Raw genomic sequence first — 18,628 nt, forward strand, 5'->3', positions numbered from 1 at the left:
TGGGGTGAGGTGGTATCTCATTGTGGTTTTAATCTCATCTCCCTTATTACAAGTGATGTTGAACACTTTTTCAGATCCTTGTTGGCCATCTGCATTTCCTTTTTAGAGAAGTGTCTTTTTAGCTCTTCTGCCCATTTTTTGATAGGGTTGTTTATTTTTGTTGAGTTTCATCAGTTCTGTGTATATCTTTGTGATCAATCCTTTATCACTAGTTTTGTGTGAGAAACTTTTTCCCCAGTCAGTGGGATGTCTGTTTTTTGTACTGTCTCTTTTGCTGTACAGCTCTTTAACTTGATGTAATCCCATCTATTTACCCTTGCCTTCACTAAAAAAACTACTCTTACATGCAGGAAAAGATCTACTCTTTCATGCAGGAAATATGTGCTGGGTGTTTTCACAGATACCTGGTTGTAAAAAATAAAACCCAGTTTGCAAGTAAATTTACATTTTCCCCAAAGCAATATATCAGAAGCAAAGTAGGTCCTGTGTAAAGTTGTTAGTAGAGTAGTAGGATACCGAATTGTGTTAATAATTACCTGAGAAATTTTCAGACAAAGTAAAGGGTGTTAGGAATACATATTAGTGAATAAAAGTGTATGTTGCTGCACCCAACTTATGGCTGAACTTACCTCTTCAGAAATTCAGTTAACAGTCTGGAATCCTACCTGCCAAATCAAGCAGAAATTCACCTGCAAGGGAGTACAGGAGTTTGTGTGGCAATAAGCACTTTTAATTAAACGTTTCCCAAATTTGGACTTGAATCTGTAAACATCTGGCAGATTGAGCTAATACATTCGAGCACCTTTGCTACTTTGGGGAAAATACAATTTTAAAAAGTTGAATGGTTAAGCTGAGAAAAATCCCTGCTGTGTTTTACTTAACAATACACTAACCAGAGTTCTTTAACTCCTATTTTCTTTGTCTTCAGTGTACCCTGTGGTGTGTGGGTTGACTCCCCATCCCCAGCCTTTTACTTTTGTCTTTTAAGGCTGAGTTCAGATAGAAATGTGTATTAAAGTTGTATAACACTCATTCACTATAGTAATAGAAACCCCTTCTCACCTTCTAGTTTGTCTTTTAAATAAGTCAGAAGCAGTAGGTTACCTTCATCAGCAAAGCAATTAGATTTTGATTCCTACCTGTCAACATTGCTTTAGATTTTGATTCCTACCTGTCAACATTGCTAGAGGTCATAGAGGCTTTACAGAATCAAAATTGTCAGCTGACCTTAAATAAAACAGTGAAAAAAGATAGTTTACTTAATTAGAAAGCAGTTTTCCAATTAAACCAAGAGTAGTCATATTAGAACCCAGAATTGTTGTCACATGGTGTCTGGGGTGATAGGAAATGAGGAATGTGTACAGCATCAGAAAGAGACTTTCTGGATTTTCAGGACTAGGTAGGTTTCTTGTTGAAGGCCACTGTCAGGTTGGATAGGGAAGGTTGTTTTAATCTGGTATTATTCTCTTAGTAATCCGCAGGCTACTTCCCATTAGAGAAGTAAACTGTAGTGCCATACTAAAACTCTGGTTAGTAGATCTAAGAAAAATCAACTCTTACGAAAATGCAGGAGATAGATGTGATTTAGAGACTTAGAGTTACTAATGTTGTTATAGACATATTTGCAAAGATAATGCCTCCCCCATCAAGCCATTCCCAGGCTGCTTGATCTTCCTGTTTACTGTAATCCTGCTTCTCTGGGAATTACTTCTGTCTTCTCAGAGACACATCTTCCCAGTACAGAAAGAGTTGCTTCTTTGTTGAACATATTAGTGACTGGGTGTTCAGTTCACAAGTGTGTGTGGCATAGGTGTGTACACTCATGTACCTACATAAATGCTGAACAATAGATTTTCAACTATATGTTAACGGTTGAAATCTCTGTGACTAGATTTCAAAAAAACTAGAGCTTTGAATTTTTGTTACAGATGGCTTAGTTTAATGCTTAGTGACTGCATTAGACCTGAGTCTCAGATTGAAATCTCTTAAGCATTGGGAAAGCAACATATAAAAAAATGTATCTGACTGCTCTACAAGGAAATAAAAAGTATAACCCAGATATGTTAATGCAAAATAATACCTAGAAATATTAAATGAGGCTAAGCACTGTAAAGAAATAGAATAGATAAGAAAGGTAACACTTGCAGGGTAGCTGCAGCAAGTTTCTTTGAGTGGGGGGCTTCATGTCATATCAGTTTTGTCCCTGAGTTAAGAGATTCTCATCTGCTCCCAGAGTTGCCTTGGTTCTTTTCTACAGCCCTTGACTCTGAAATATTATTAATGAAATGGGTAGGGGCCACACCATTCCTTCCTTTCTATCTTAAAATGGTCAGGATTACAAAGCATGCTCATTGAGTCCTTCACGCTACAGCCTCTCCCTGCTGCCTTCTGGCTCTAATCTCCTTATAGGCGTAGCACCATGGCAACAGGCCCAGCCTAGAGCTCAGACACCTTGTTTGTGTTACCTGAGGTGCTGGATGCAACCTGAAGGAAGAGAAAGAGGAGTGTTACTTATCTTGCTGCTTGTTGAGAAGATGACTTCATGTTCCATTGTTGCTGTTTCTATCCTGCCTCCATTGAAGATTTGAAATCACTACAGAAAGCATTTACCCAAAGATGTTATCAGTAGCCGAAGGCGGCAGGGAAACCATCTTCTATTGGTCGTTGGTTGTTTTCGGAGATGTAGTGCAGAAGTGACTTGCTGCACCGCGACATGTGGCTCCACTATGATCTGGGGTTGCACTGCCAGGTGGCTGGACAGTTGCTTCATGTAGGTAGACATTTCCTTGTTTGGAATAAAATTTATTTTCTTTAGAATATTTTCCTGGAGAATTTTAAAAAGTAAAAGTACGCCTCTGGTCTATTACCTCCTATTTTAAATGTACTTTCATCTTTCCTGCTGAGAGGTTCACCTCTAGAAAATGAGAAGCCTTTCCTCTCCTAGCAATTCCTGGGGGGTAAATGGACTGGAATTGTTTTATATGTGTGTAAGAAAGATTATGATACCCTGTTGCCTAAACCGCACTTCCTATGAAGCATATTGGGAAAGGGCTAATGGTAATTACATGAAAGTAAAAAAATGCTTAGCAGTTAGCTATTAATAGTTGATGTGCTGTGTACCGTATATAGCATGTCCTTGTCTCATCCAATATGAAAAAAGGAAATAAATTATATTGTTATTTTTTATGTACAAGACATAAGATGGCATTTTGTACGTACATTTTGTACATAAGGTCCCTTTTGTACATACTTTTATTATCAATGGGAATATAAAACTTGGTTTTTTTCTCTTTAAAAAGATGACTAATATCAGAACACATCTTTCAGTCTTCACATTAAACCATCTTTGGTTTTTTTGTGTGTATGAAAATAAGAATGGACTAAAATCCTTGTTCCTTAAGATGTTCCATACTGTATGGAGTTTGATTAAACAATAATAGAATAGAAACAGAAGGAAAAGAGCAGCCTTTAGTGCCAGTTCCCTATATTTCATTACTTTGTAATTCAGCTGAAAGCTACTCTGACATCAGCTATTTCATTTCCTTTTAATGTTAACATGGTTATTTCAAGGAAATGAATTAAGTTACTTATTTAATAGGTTTTACAAAAACAAATGTCTTTACACAAGGCATTTCTTTTTATCCCTGGTACTAGGGTATTTCTGCTTGAAGTGTATTTAACTCTGGGTGTTTCAGTCAATAAATACTATGATTATTGAGTAAAAACTGCATGCCTATCCAGTTCTGCCTTCAAGAATAATGTGTCTTATATTATTTGATGTAGTTCACACTTCCAAGGGTAGGCAGTAAGTTCTGGCTCTTGCGATGACGGGATTTGTGATCCTAACATCCTTGTTGCAGCCAAGTCAGCCAGGATATATAAATGGTGTTGCCAGAGATGTGTTCTTCTAAATGAGAATTTGAACATTTCTTTTGAGGATGGGGTTTCTTCGAGGCATTTTATTCTTTATTTATACAGTAAAGCCTGGATAGAACAAAATCTGCGCCAGAGAAGAACTTCATGTTGAGGTGGGAAGCAAACCTGAAGGCAGGATCTCATACTGAAGAGTATAGCTTTGGTTGTGTGTGTGTGTGTTTGTGTGTGTGTATTTATTTTGCCACAGCAGAAACATAATGAGGATTCAACCATACTGTTCTTTCAGTGATGAAGAGGATAAAGATATATTATTGGAGGATAAGGAGCACAGGGAGAGGAAGAATGTATCTATTGTAAATACCTTTGCTTAAAAAAAAACTAAATGTGTATGATAACCTTCCTTGAATAGCATCTTTTTTTTCCATCTCCAAGATACAAACAGAATATAAACAATGCTTGTAGTAGAACTTGAAATTCCTTGGGACTTGTAATATTAGCGTGTTTTGTATTTCATTTAAAAAATATCCATATGCATACACAAATATGTATAATATGGTTTATAGATGCCACAGAATATGGTTACCAAAGTTATTGTATCCATTAACTATTCATTTGCTTCTCATTAATTTTTCCTTTAGGCATTTGTACATTTGTTGACATACTGCATTAGACCATCATTTCCTTACTATTCAAAGTTACATTACCTTAAGTATCTTTTTCTATTTTAGGTCTCGTGGGCTGCCTAAACTAAAAGAGTCACGTTCCCATGAATCTTTGCTGAGCCCATGCAGTGCAGTGGAATGTCTGGATCTTGGCAGAGGGGAGCCTGTATCCGTGAAACCTCTCCATAGTAGCATCCTGGGACAAGACTTCTGCTTTGAGGTGAAGATTTTGAAAAGTGTAGAAAAAGAAGAGTAGTGAAACCAGTTGATTCTCTACCCAGTAATTTTGTGATTTCATTACTCTTGTGTTGATGATTTGGTCATCTTAACTGGTTTTCAGTTGCTGAAAGTTACCTACTTATAGGAAACAGTTTGGAAATTTATTAAGCTAACTTACTGGTCATTAAAGATTCACATGATGACTACTCATTCCTTTTGATCTAGTCTATTTTCGACTAAGTAGGTTCACAGTACATTGCCAGCAAAGGTCACAACAATAATTTACCAAATTACTACACTAATTTTTCAGTGTTAATGAAGATACTCTACTGTGTTATAATATTTCTCTTAAAACCTTTAGCCCCCAATTTTAATGATTCTTGGAGTAAATTTACCAAAACTGTAATTTCTCTAACTATATTCACATTTCAAGATCTGCAGCCATATCTTATTTAAATTTATTTTAAATACAATTTTAAATTTTATTTAACCCAGATATTATAATTTTAACCTATAACAAAAATTATCAATAAACCTTTTATATTCCTTTTTGGGGAGGGTGAAGTAATAAGTATTCAAAATCTAATATGAATTATATGACCATCAGCTGGACAAAAATGTAATCTGATCTGATTCAATAGGTTATAATGAGATTGAGTTAATATGTGGGCATGCTTTAGCAATTTGAGCAGATCATTTTTGGGCATTATATTTTATAAAAGTTATTTGAACTTTCTAGCATTTGTAAAACTCAGTTCAAAAGGTATATACCAAGCCCAGTGCTTGGTGCTAAGCAAGTGGTAATACTAGTCAGGCTAGCTTAATAAAAACTGGAAAGCAACAGACTGATTGCATAGTGGAGGAAAAATAGATCCCAACGACAGTAATGCAATACTGATAATTCTTTTCAATTTCATTTAGTACCCTTTTATGTTAGTATAGTGAAGACAGTTCCAAAATATTTGATAACTGTTAGACAGACTCTCTTCCCTTTTTACTTATTTTTTATTGACTCAGAATTGAGTATATTCACTTGCAGGTAATTTGAGATATGGTCTGAAAGCTTTTTAATTTTGGTCTTTCTGCATAGTAGACCAGTTTTAGGTTCCTGAGCAGAATTCTCAGTGGCCTTTGTTCATAGAACAGGTGATGAATATGGATGCTAACTAGAATACAAGCAAAAAGTAGAAGAAAACGTAAATCTAAATATCATAAATAAAGAAGATCATTTTTGGTTTTTTGTAGTATGGTTTGGATTCATAACATATCCCTAACTCTTAAAGATAGAACTAGGAAGATGGAGTCCCCAAGTCCTATGTCTCCTTTTTCTTATACTTATTCTTTACTCTGAAGGTTACTTACTTAAGTGGAAGTAAATGCTTCAGCTGTAACTCTGCTTCAGAGAGAGATAAGTGGATGGAAAACCTTCGAAGGACAGTTCAGCCAAATAAGGTAATAATGACTTTGAGTGTCCAAAAAAAAATGTTTACTTCTAAGCAATAAGTTGATAGAAAATAAGTGCAATGATAATTATAGAACCTTTAAAAATGCATTCAGATGTTATGCTTTTTTATGTTCAAAATAATCTTATATCAGATATTATCATTTTACTGATGCGTATAAGAAGAGTCAGGAAAGTTAAGTAACTTGTCAAGTCTGCAGCTAATACATAAGAAAAATGGGACTGAAACACAAATTTCTTAACACCCTACATCTATTTTATTTGCTGATACTACAATTCAGTTACCTCTAAGTTGGCTATGTGAGAATTTACATTACAGGATTTCTTCATCTAATTGAACTAAATTCTCTAGATTTAACACAATTAAAATAGGCTTTCTAAGATTCCGATACATTCTTGATTACAGCTTTCTACTTAGCCAAACGATGAATCCTTTTCATCATTTATGAACTACCCTCACTACATTCTGCACTTAGCATCATGTACATTCTCTTTCTGGGATTTCATTCTCAAACTCAACTTTCTTGCTTTATAGGACAATTGCAGACGAGCTGAAAATGTTCTCCGCTTGTGGATCATTGAAGCCAAGGACCTTGCCCCTAAAAAGAAATATTTCTGCGAACTGTGCCTTGATGATACCCTCTTTGCTCGTACAACCAGCAAGACCAAAGCAGACAATATTTTTTGGGGTGAACATTTTGAATTCTACAGCCTTCCCCATCTTCATAGTATCACAGTTCACATTTACAAAGATGTGGAAAAAAAGAAAAAAAAGGACAAGAATAATTATGTAGGTTTAGTCAACATCCCCACTGCCAGTGTGACTGGCCGCCAATTTGTAGAAAAGTGGTATCCAGTGAGTACACCTACGCCCAACAAAGGAAAGACTGGAGGACCTTCTATTCGTATTAAGTCACGTTTCCAAACTATCACCATTCTGCCTATGGAGCAATACAAAGAATTTGCAGAATTTGTCACCAGCAACTACACCATGCTATGTTCTGTCCTGGAACCAGTAATTAGTGTGAGAAATAAAGAGGAGTTAGCTTGTGCCTTAGTGCACATTCTTCAAAGTACTGGCAGAGCTAAGGTAAGTGGGAAAGGAAGGATTCCATTACCTAAAATCTCTCCTCTACCTTTCATGACAAAACAAGCCTGTAGATACTATAGAGCTCCAAACTAGAGAAAAATGCTTTGCTGTTAGTCCAAAAATTTTAAGAAGGAAACCAATTAGCAGTTCTTAGATCTAGAAAAGATGAGAATTATAAAACTAAAGAAGTTAAATGAAAAGACAAAAAATAATTGTTAAGTTCATTTGCGTGAAACTTCGATACCATAGCTAGCTCTTTATTGTCTGTCAAAATAGATGGGAAAGTTGGCAGGCTAATACTGTAGTGTGATCAACAAGATTTACCTTTAGTTTTGGAGTATGTTGCATAATGATTTTACACCTTATTATTATTTTGTTTAGATAAATTGATGACTCTTCCCTAGTCATAGAAGGAAGTATTCCAGAAATATTCTGGGCATAAACAAGTCTTCATGAGACTGAAATTCTGATTTGGAATAAAAATACTGTGGGGTATTAAATAATTAGGAGATATTTCATGATAGCCTTATCTCATTTCATCCTGTACAAAAGTAAAAGTAGGAAGGTGAAAGAAGACTTATACTAATTGTATAAAGAACCAGTTGATAAGAGTCTTTGATTATCCTGAATTTAGTAATTACCACCTCTGTGAGACATATTCATTTCACTAGAATGTATGTCCATTATGTTATATGGAAATTGGTCTTGGCAGTATTTTGGCAATATTGCATGTTAAATCTAGAGATGTTCACAACTAAAATAATTTATTTAGAACAAGACAATAAAAATTCAGGACTTCATGATGCAAATCAGAATACTTCAATACATTCAACATTTAGTACCTTGCCTAACTGTTTTCCTAATGATTATCATTTTGTGGTTGATTGTAAACTTCAAGTTTGTAAATATGAGACTAGATATCATTGAAATTTAGACTTACTTTTAAAATTATACGGGTATATCCTTTCTACTCTTCAGTTGCTCTAGGATAAGGATATATGTAGTATTTTTTAAACAACTTTATTGAGATGCAATTTGCATTAAAAAAAAAGTACACCTATTTAATAAAATAAGAAATTCAGTGAGTTTTGACAGAGTAAGCACCCATTAAAATCACCATGACAATCAAGGTACATCACCTCCAAAGTTTCTTCCAGTCCCTTAGCATAAGAACTTGAGTAGCTCTTTTTTTTTTTTTTAAGATTTATTATTTATTCATAATGAACTAGGATACAGGCCAGAGGTACAGGGGCAGTAAGAGAATTCACCAGAGACACAGTGGGGAGCAGAACAGGCAGACTATGAAGTACACTGCTGAAGGGAGCAGCGGACAAGACAGGAGATGTCTGCTGTGCCATGTGGGTCACCTCCCTGGCTGGGGATTGAACTTGTGCTGTAGTGGTTGTGGATAGCTTTGTAATGCTGTCCTTTAACCCCTTGTGCCACGAGAAAGGGCCCTGAATAATGATTTCTAAGTCTACAACTCTTACACCATTGAGCTACCCCAGAATAACCCAATTAATGAATAAAATACATGATTTTAAAGTAAAAATATATCAGTATATTCCCTCTGCTTTTGGTGTTAAAGACTTTGAAATAGCCACTAAATGCACCACATTCAAAATATGTTATCGCATTTTCAATCATCAAATTTTACATCAGTTTCCTTAGGACTGTTAAGAAATAAAGCAACATCAATTTCCTTAGGACTGTTCACTAAGAGCTTTATTTCCTTATGCATTCCCCCTTCCATAGATGGATGGATAGATGAATGGGCAGAGGGACATACATACATATATATGCAGTTATGTACATGGACAGCCTAAAAATGTGTTCAGTGTTGAATTTTTAAAAACCCACATTGATACTGTCAACCACCTTGAATGCCTAACCCACAACAGAAACTGTTAAGTCCTGAAAATATAGAGAACATAAGTAGACAGTCTTTGGCCTCATAGGACTTAATTGTCTTCTGGGGAAAACAGCTATCAATCAAATAACTACAGGAAAAAATCACTGTGTTATTACAGTGAGATACACAGAGAATAAATAAGGTGAATGGCACTACAAGAGTGTGTATTAAAGAAACCTGACTAACTGAGTTCCTCCTTTTCTGAGGAAATGATATGTAAACTAAAATCCAAAGGATCTGAGAAATTAATCCATGACAGTAGGACCAAGAAGCAGTGGTGAGAGTAAAGTGGAAATAAGAACAGCTTGTGTACCAGCTTTGTACAGAATAGACTACACAGTGGGTTAGAGTCCTTAGTAAATTTCAAGAACCTCAAAAGAAAGTCCTGAGTCTGAGTAGACTCCACAAAGAATGATACAAGATGAGGCTGGGCAAGTAGATAACAACCATAAAATACAGAGATTTGTAAGACTGCATTCAGAGTTATGGTGTTTATCAAAAGCACAGTTAAATTTTTTGAAGGAATTTCAAATTTAGGGGTAGTGATGCCTAAGATTTTAGCTTTACTGGCTTTTTTTCTCTCAAATGAATCTGGAAGCTATAGTTTTAAAACAGCATTCCCAAGATCTCTGCTATTTCACAAACTCTTATAACGTACATTATTTATTCAGTTGCTTTCTGCCTGATTGAACATTATTCTACCAGGATTTTCTGACCGACTTGGTGATGTCTGAGGTGGATCGTTGTGGAGAGCATGATGTCTTGATCTTCAGAGAGAACACCATTGCCACCAAATCCATTGAGGAATACCTCAAGTTAGTGGGGCAGCAGTATCTTCACGATGCATTGGGTATGGAGGAGAAAAATATTTGTTTCATTTTCTTCCCCTATTGAATTTAAGTTATTTCACCCTCATGAGACATACAAATCAAGATCAAATTCTGCATGTTCTTTAGTTCTACCTGACTACAGTGTTTGGGTTTTAGCAGCTAGAAGTCTCTGTGGGATCAGCAGAGTCATTTATTAAAACATGTACAGATGAGAGAAAACCCATCAGTACACCCAACTAATCCCAGATACCCATGTTCCTGATCCAGCAATACACTATAATATTTGTGGTTATCACAACTGAGAGTGATCTGTTTCCCCCAAAATATTAGGCATGTATAGCTTGATAAAATATGTAACACCTAAGTCTCCAGAATGTTAACATAATCATACATCCCATTTCTATCCAGTCAATAATTCTTACTCATGAGGCCACTCATTTGCAGTTCCAACTTGGTCATGAAATCCAGGCATTAACCAAGTAGTTTTGTGCACTTCATGGTAAAATACATATTATTTCCTTGAAGAAAATAGTCTTTTATTCTCATCACCCCCATACTTAAAGAATCTAGAGCAGCACTATCTTATAGAAATAGAATGCAGTTACATGTAATTTAAATTTTCTAGTAGTCAACTATTATTTAACAGAAATCAATATGAAAATTATTGAGGGTTTTTACTTTTTTAATGCAAACTCTTTGAAATTCAGTGTATATTTTGTATTTTGTAATGCATTTAAATTGGTACTAGCTACCTTTCACAGGCTCAGTAGTCAATCACATGTGACTATCAAGAGTGAAGTGTGTTGAAGGAATGGAGTGTTTTCCCTTAAGGAGCTGGAAAGATAAGGATATCCCTATACCAAAAGAATAGAGCTTGTTTTTTTTTTCCAATAATAAAGAAATTATATCAAGCTGATGGAATTATAAGGTATCTCCTGTGAAATACACTTATGGTGTGTATAGTTTGAAGAAAGGAAAAGTTATGTAAAACAGAAATTGGTCAAGAGAAAAAGGCAAGTCAACAACAATAAAAAAAAGTCAAAACCCATTAGAATCTGTCTAGCTGAGGATTTTGGGGTACAGTAATCATGGCAAGCCACTGAAAGTTTTGAGCAGGTTGCTTTCAATAGAGTCAGTTTATGAAAATGAAATTTAAAGTGAATGAAATGAAAATTAAAGTGAATTAGTAGTGAAAGCAACTGAAAGCAGAAAAAAAACTAGTTAAAAAGCCATTGTAATAAGGAAGGCAAGAAATAATGAGATTCTGAATTAAGTAATCCATAAGAATAATAAGAGCAGAGAAAAGGTAGATGGGATAAATCTTAAAGAAGTTTAACTGATAGGATTTGTCAGCTTTTCAGTTTGTGAGGGCTGGGTGGGAGGAGATCAGATGCCACAGTGAGTTCTGGGCATTTGTAAGTGGCTAAAAATGATGAGATTATTAACAGAAATAGAAAACATAAAAGTAATAGACTTGTAAAATGGAAAATGATATTTCCATTTCACATGTATTCAATTTGAACTTCTAGTAAGAAATTCTAGCTTTGTTATAAACTCCTAAAACATCTGTCTGGCTGGTTCTTAGAAATTTAGGACACATGTGAAAGGGATAAATGAAGCTATGAGATTACCAGAGCAGGAAGAGAATAAGACTAAAGACAGATCTTAATAGCTGAGTTTATAGTATAGAAAGGAGAATCAGAGAAATTCACATGTACACATGGTGAGGGGTGGGGGAAGAAAGATAGAAAACCAGAAAAATACTGAGGTCAAGACACCAAAAGAAAAGAAAGAATCCGTGGAGTCAGAAATTGAGGGAGGTAAAGATTAAAAAGAAAAAAAATGACTTGCATTTGGCAATTTAAAGATCACTAGTGATGGCTGGGACTGATACTAAGAGGACAGAGACCAGGTTGTATGGAATAAAACATGAGTAACTGTTTAAGAAAGACACTGTATACATGGAATTAATAATTGGTACTCACTATTGTAGCAGTTAGATCCTACCCTGGAGGGCTAAATTTGTTCCTTCTGTTTCCTATCTTTTTTTATTTTGGTTTCTTTCTCTAAGTTATATTTAGATCTTCAGTTTAAAATCTAATGGAAATTTATGAGAATAGTGAAAATGAATTTTCACTAACAGAAAAGGAACAGCAAGATTCATAGATTCACTTACATAAAATTACTACAGCCTCAATAAAAATTTATTTTAAAAAGGACCCTATTACAGTCATATCATAAATTATATATCATGGTTTTCTTTAATGATATGTATTACCTTTGAGAAGCCATGATAAAGTATCTCAGACAGACAAAATTGTCTCTCCATTAGGTAAACATAGAAGTGACTATCTGTTGACCACCTACTTTTTAAAAATCAGATATTCACATTGTACCATTCAATGTGCTAAAAAAGATTTCCTAGTAAAATAATTTCCAAAGTGAGAAGTACATACATGTCCTTCAAATAGGACAGTGAATATTTAATAGCAGATTGGCTCAATGAGACATGAAAATTAATTCAATGAACATAGAAGAAATTCACATAACCTACAAATATCACTTTTATATTCATAATCCAAGAGCAAGGGCCACATGGTGAAATAACTACTACTTCCAAGAGTATAAACAAATAAACAAGCTTCTTTAAAACAGACATTCTACCAGGTTCTTCCACTCAATACATTTCTTATTAGCCTTTCATCCCAATACCTAGTGACTGGTTTTTGTCCTGTATTTCACCTTTATAGCAGTTCTATTTTGGAAACAATGTTGGAGCCAGTAAAAATTCAGACTTGTTTCAAGAGAATAAGTGATTTTTCAAATAGCAACCCTAGCAAATTACAATATTTTAATTATCTGACAAAGAGTCTATTATTTTCATCATAATGATGCTGGCCTTGCTGTGGCCAGAGCCTCTATTGACAAAATTGAGGGAGATTTCATGATACATATTACATTAAAAAGTTTCACAGGGAAGTTTCTGGAAGTAAAAAAACTAAATTAGTAAGTACAACTGAGCACTTGTTATAGTATATACACTATAAGAAAACAAAAAGTTATTCCCAGGCAGCCTAAGGAATTCCAAAGAAAATTGAGTTAAAAATTGCCATTCACATTGTACAAATATCTACCTGTTTTTTTAGCCAATCTCCATTTATCTTAATTAAAAGCAGTAATGTTACTACATAGACTACCTCAGTTAGACTTAAACCTTCCATCTGTTAGCCTCTTTTACCGTTGTGATTGAAATCAGATGGCATGTTGTCCATGACACACAGAACACCATCTGTGAAATAAAGAAAAGGAGTTCCTGAGGAGACCTGCTGTCCATTCTTGGTGGTGGAAGCAAATACTCATAACTTATGGACTTATTTCTACACATGACATTTGGCTGCTAGATAATAGTTGATTATTTATACAGAAAACACATAGTAGACCAAACTCATATTTAACAACAAAGTAAACACCTATGCCCTTTGGCTCTGATTTTTTATTTTCCCCTTCAAAGGCAAGAGAGCAAATGTAGATAGACTGTTGAAACTGCCTCAATAATTTTTTATCAGATAAGTAGCTTCTATTTATATACCTTCAATATGGCATATTTTATTTCTGGACATAGGTTCTATTTAGAGCAATGAAAATCATTTTTATTATCTTAAAGGGCTTTAAATCTATCATAATCAAATTTTTTTAAATATTTTTTATGCTGCCACGTCAGATAATTCATTTACTTCTGAGCTCCTGAGTTATCTGACCTTTCTTCAAAAGAATAAAAGGAAAATATTCTTAAAATTCCTGGGCTATTTATTAATATATTTTCTATGTTCCCTAGTATATTTTCCTATTAATATGCCTCCTTGGAATATGTATATAACATTATGGAACTAACTGAACACATTATTTATGATATAAATTTAAAGTTAGGCCAATTTTTACATGGCATATATGGCACTAATGACTCAGATTTTAATTTTAGGTGTTCTTTTAAAATAAGATAGATTGAATGGAAGCACATAGAGTTCTTTGTGAACAGGACAGCTGCAAACCTTCTGAGAAGTGGTAAACATTTTTAAAAGTCTTTTACTAGTTTTGGTCATATCACCTTAGGATAAGTCATTTTAAAATAGTTTTTTTTTGTTCATAACTATACATGCTCTATGAAGCTTCCGCCATGCACTGTTAGATACTTCTCTGTTCATGCGGTATCATTATTTCTGATCCTCACTATAGCACCATTTGATAGGAGTTACAATAAGATAGCAAAAGCTTGGACTTGTTCAGTACTTTCCAGCACCCCACAATCAGCTAAGTGATGCTTCCAACAGTTAATCCTAGATCTTTCTCAGCCCAAAGCCTTTACTTTTCCTGTACACCACATTCCTTTCCTGTTCTACAAGCAGTTTTCTTCCCAACATTTGTTTCTCCTTCTCTGGCAGAGCTGTTTTTGAAAGCTTTAATTTACTTCAGTACTAGGGATATTTTGATAGAAAGTGCTTTTCATACTTCTACTGATACTTAATTTTGCAGAAATTATTGTTTATTTTTATAAAATGTATAATCAGCCTGAAACTTTAGTAATTTAAGCAGATTTGAAAGATCATTGAGAGATCTCCTTTCTCAAACACCTATAAAACTCAAAAACACATTACCATATTAAGCACCTGCAATGCTTTGGGAGCTATTTGAGGGAGGGTAGGGGTTTTATTCAAAAAGAATAGACAGTAGTGTCTATTCTTTAGGAATAGTCATCCTAGAAAGGAGATAAACACTGTGATAAAATAGGAATAAGTTTGTGAAAGGGTAGAACATCTGTAACTCAATATAGTGGAAGGTGATAGGAAGGATTTGTTCTTTCAGGGAATATTGAACATACATTCATAGAGGATAGTATATATGAACAGAGCTTCTAAGCTAATTTTACCTGGAAATAATATATACAAATTATATAAAGATGTTCTGCTACAGCTTTGTGATATGTTCAATAATTTTGCCCATATTTAGCACCAGCATTGGCATTTAAAACCTTCAGTAGACTACTCCATCATACTTGGATTATTTATTCAAAATGATATTATTCTCCTTGATAGAGGGACCTTGTAAAAAGTATCCAGTTCCTGTGAACTGTATTTGTGGTTTCAGAAAAAGATTTAAAGTTATACCATCATTTAAGATAGTATCACTTTTTAAAATAAATACTGTGGTGGTGATGATAGTGATCACTGTTTTCCCACTTCTAGGATAAGAAAAAATAAGCATATGAGATGATGTAGCTCTTAAGTACAAAGCAATAATCCATCATGGGCAAGCTTTTGTGCCCTTCCTGTCAGGTCTCAGAAAATAATTCCCCATTATATATTTTTGGACAGAAATTCTAATCCTCCTATTCTTTTCAGGAAGACACTATTTACAGTTATACTGTCTATCTTCTCTTTCAACTAGGGGAGTTCATCAAAGCTTTGTATGAGTCAGATGAGAACTGTGAAGTGGATCCCAGCAAATGCTCATCTAGTGAACTGATAGACCATCAGAGCAACCTGAAAATGTGCTGTGAGCTGGCTTTCTGCAAGATCATCAACTCTTACTGGTTAGCTGATATCAGTGCTTCATCCCCTGCTTATGGAATTTAAGCCATAGTCATCACAATGTTAAGTTATTTCTTAACCAAAGAAAAAGCTTAGAGGTGGGGTGGGGAGGGGATGAGAGTTTCCCTACTTTAGTTTTGTCTCAAATCTAAATCTCCATCCTAAGCAGAAATTCCCCTGAGCTGACTATAATCATAAATGTAATGTTTCCCAAAATATTAGCACCATTTTCTGTAACACAAAAGTATTTGAATGGCTTTTGAAAATGCTTACTAGTGTTAAAAAGTTACATTAGCGATTTTTGATTATTTTCCTACCACAGCTATCGGTTAAGATTTGGAAGATTTTTGGTGAACAATCTTTAGAGAGATTATGTTAACCCAGATGGTTTATTCAGAAGTTTAATGCCATTCTCCCACTTTGCAAAACTAAATTTAGCTAATCCCTGTATTTTGTGACTTTGGGTATCCAGTCGCCTTCTGGGCTTCTGTGAATTTTCCACCACCTCTCAGCAGTGAAATCAGAGCATTCTCCACTCCCCATAACCTGGCTCTAAAGCAGAGATGTGTCAACCAGGATGGGGGAATCCCTTGTGCTTTCTTAGGTTATGGTAGAGGTTTTGATCTTATCTCATTCCCTAGTGTTTTCCCTCGTGAATTGAAAGAAGTGTTCGCTTCATGGAAGCAGCAGTGCCTGAACCGCGGCAAGCAAGACATCAGTGAGAGGCTCATCAGTGCCTCACTGTTTCTGCGTTTTTTGTGCCCAGCCATTATGTCTCCTAGTCTTTTCAACCTCATGCAGGAATATCCTGATGACCGCACCTCCCGGACCCTAACTCTTATTGCCAAGGTCATTCAGAACCTGGCTAATTTTGCCAAGTAGGTATTGCTACCATAACTACTTTTTAAAACAATGCTTAAAAATTATGTGAAATCTAAAATTTAGGTAGGGGAGGGAGCCTCATCATTCATGTTATAAGATCATCATTGTGCTATTATTTAAAAAAAAAAATAGAAACACATTCATTTTCTAGAAGAATAATGGTTAAGTAACCTTGTGGTACATGCATTCAATGGAGTGTTTGTAGCCACTATGGTGTTTACTGTGTTTTCATTTACTGGTATGGAAAATGAGGACAATATAATTGTATTAAATAAAAAGTGTTATTAAAAACTTTGACTGTTCAAAAAAAAAAATGTATACCATGCCTATACCAATATGCTGTTATCCCAGCATAATGAAAACACAAAAACCTAACTATAAAGAAGTTTGGAGTAGTTATTCTATGGTCACATTATCTAAGACAGTTGACCTGGTCCCCTCCAAAATAGTCAGTCTCATGAAAAATGGAAAAGATGGAGGGCAGTGTCTAGATTAAAAGAGACCAAATACAATGCTTGAATACTAGTTGGATATGACTTGAGGTACAACACTGATAAAGTCACTTTGGGGTGCCTGGTAACATTTAAAATGAACTGTAAGATAATTTAGAAATAACGTTTCTTAAAATTTTAGTGTGCTGATGGCATTGGTTTATCTAAGATATATTCCTGGTTTTAGAGAAATGGATGCTAATGCATTTAGAGGTTATGTTTGCAACTTAGTTTAAAATGGGTCTACAAAAAGTGTGCATATACAGGTAGAGAGTGAAAGCAGCTGTAACAGTTGGCTAACACAGATGAATGGCAAATGGGCTTCGTTGTACATTTTTTCAACTTTTAGATTTTAAATACTTTTTTGAAGAAGTTAGGGGAAAATGTTTGGGGTGAAATTGTACTCAAATGAGAACAGCAGATAAGTTTGGGTGGCAGAGTGCGCACACTCATTCTTTTTTCCTTACCATTTTTCAGGGTTCTCTATTTTTAAAATCCCTATAATTTTTATAATTTATGGAAAATAATTTTATAAACTCAGTAAGAAGGAATTCACATTGTCATACCTGATCACAGATGGACACAGTATTGAAGCTTATAAGTTTCTGTTAGCATTGTATCTACAGAAAAATTAGAACCTCAAAGAGACAGATTATTTTCGAGTATAGTGATGTTTTTACATGTGCATTATTTTAACTTTGTTTGCCTTTATAAGCTAATGCAACTATGTACCCACATTTGAACTAATTAGGGTTAAAATTATTTCTAGCTTATTTGGAACAAGTTTAATAGGCTTAAACTAGATGTCCTGAAGATAGCTAGAGTTTAGATAGCCAAAGAAAGGGAAGTTCCTCTCTAATGAAAATAAGTAGCCCAAGCAACCCTTGGAAAAGAAGTTTAATGTAGTTGAAAGACTTCAAAGAAGTAGTAATATTGAAGGTGTATAATAGTATTTGGTGTAGATAAAGGAAGGCTATATTACAGAGATCTTTAAATTCCAGGGAAAAAGTATTTTGACTTTATCTGACAGAATAGAAAAAGTTTCAAAGTTTTTGAGTATTAAAAAAAAGTATGTGCTAGCATTTATCATTTTCAGATAATAAATGAATTGGTCACTTACCCCCCTAAATAAGACAATTTTACACCTGTATAAAATCAATTCAAAACGATTGCCTCCCTTCCCCTGAATATATTCTTTCTCGTTTTCTCTCCCGTACTTCAGATTTGGTAACAAAGAAGAATACATGGCATTCATGAATGATTTTTTAGAACATGAATGGGGTGGAATGAAGCGCTTCCTTTTGGAGATATCTAATCCAGACACCATCTCAAACACCCCAGGCTTTGATGGTTACATTGATCTGGGCCGAGAGCTTTCAGTTTTGCATTCCTTACTGTGGGAAGTAGTTTCCCAACTTGATAAGGTAAAGTAATAGGAGATGGGAGGTAGTGAACCTAAGATACCTGAGTTTTGGAGAGCATCTACAAAGTGACAGCAGCTACATTTTCTGCTAGTTGAACGCAACCTTTTTTCCTACAAATCTGGGAATAAATGGTTATGATTTCTGAATAAAATATGTGTCCTAAAATTCATGAAATCCTAGAAAGCCACGAAATTA

General features: G+C 34.7%; 1 protein-coding gene across 10 annotated transcripts in view; it reads left to right on the plus strand.

Annotated features, from left to right (window-relative positions):
* The window catches only part of RASAL2 (RAS protein activator like 2), a 307,801-nt gene that overhangs the window by 261,464 nt on the left and 27,709 nt on the right, over positions 1-18,628 (plus strand). For all 10 annotated transcript variants that reach the window (XM_012729032.1, XM_012729034.1, XM_012729033.1 and 7 more), the window contains 7 exons: positions 4,605-4,758; positions 6,111-6,209; positions 6,755-7,309; positions 9,927-10,071; positions 15,494-15,638; positions 16,278-16,514; positions 18,232-18,433. In XM_012729032.1, coding sequence (XP_012584486.1) covers positions 4,605-4,758; positions 6,111-6,209; positions 6,755-7,309; positions 9,927-10,071; positions 15,494-15,638; positions 16,278-16,514; positions 18,232-18,433 — 1,537 coding nt within the window. The remainder of the gene's footprint in view (positions 1-4,604; positions 4,759-6,110; positions 6,210-6,754; positions 7,310-9,926; positions 10,072-15,493; positions 15,639-16,277; positions 16,515-18,231; positions 18,434-18,628) is intronic.

Source organism: Condylura cristata, unplaced genomic scaffold (genome assembly GCF_000260355.1).
Source record: "Condylura cristata isolate star-nosed mole 26May11 unplaced genomic scaffold, ConCri1.0 scaffold00024, whole genome shotgun sequence".
NCBI lineage: Eukaryota > Metazoa > Chordata > Mammalia > Eulipotyphla > Talpidae > Condylura > Condylura cristata.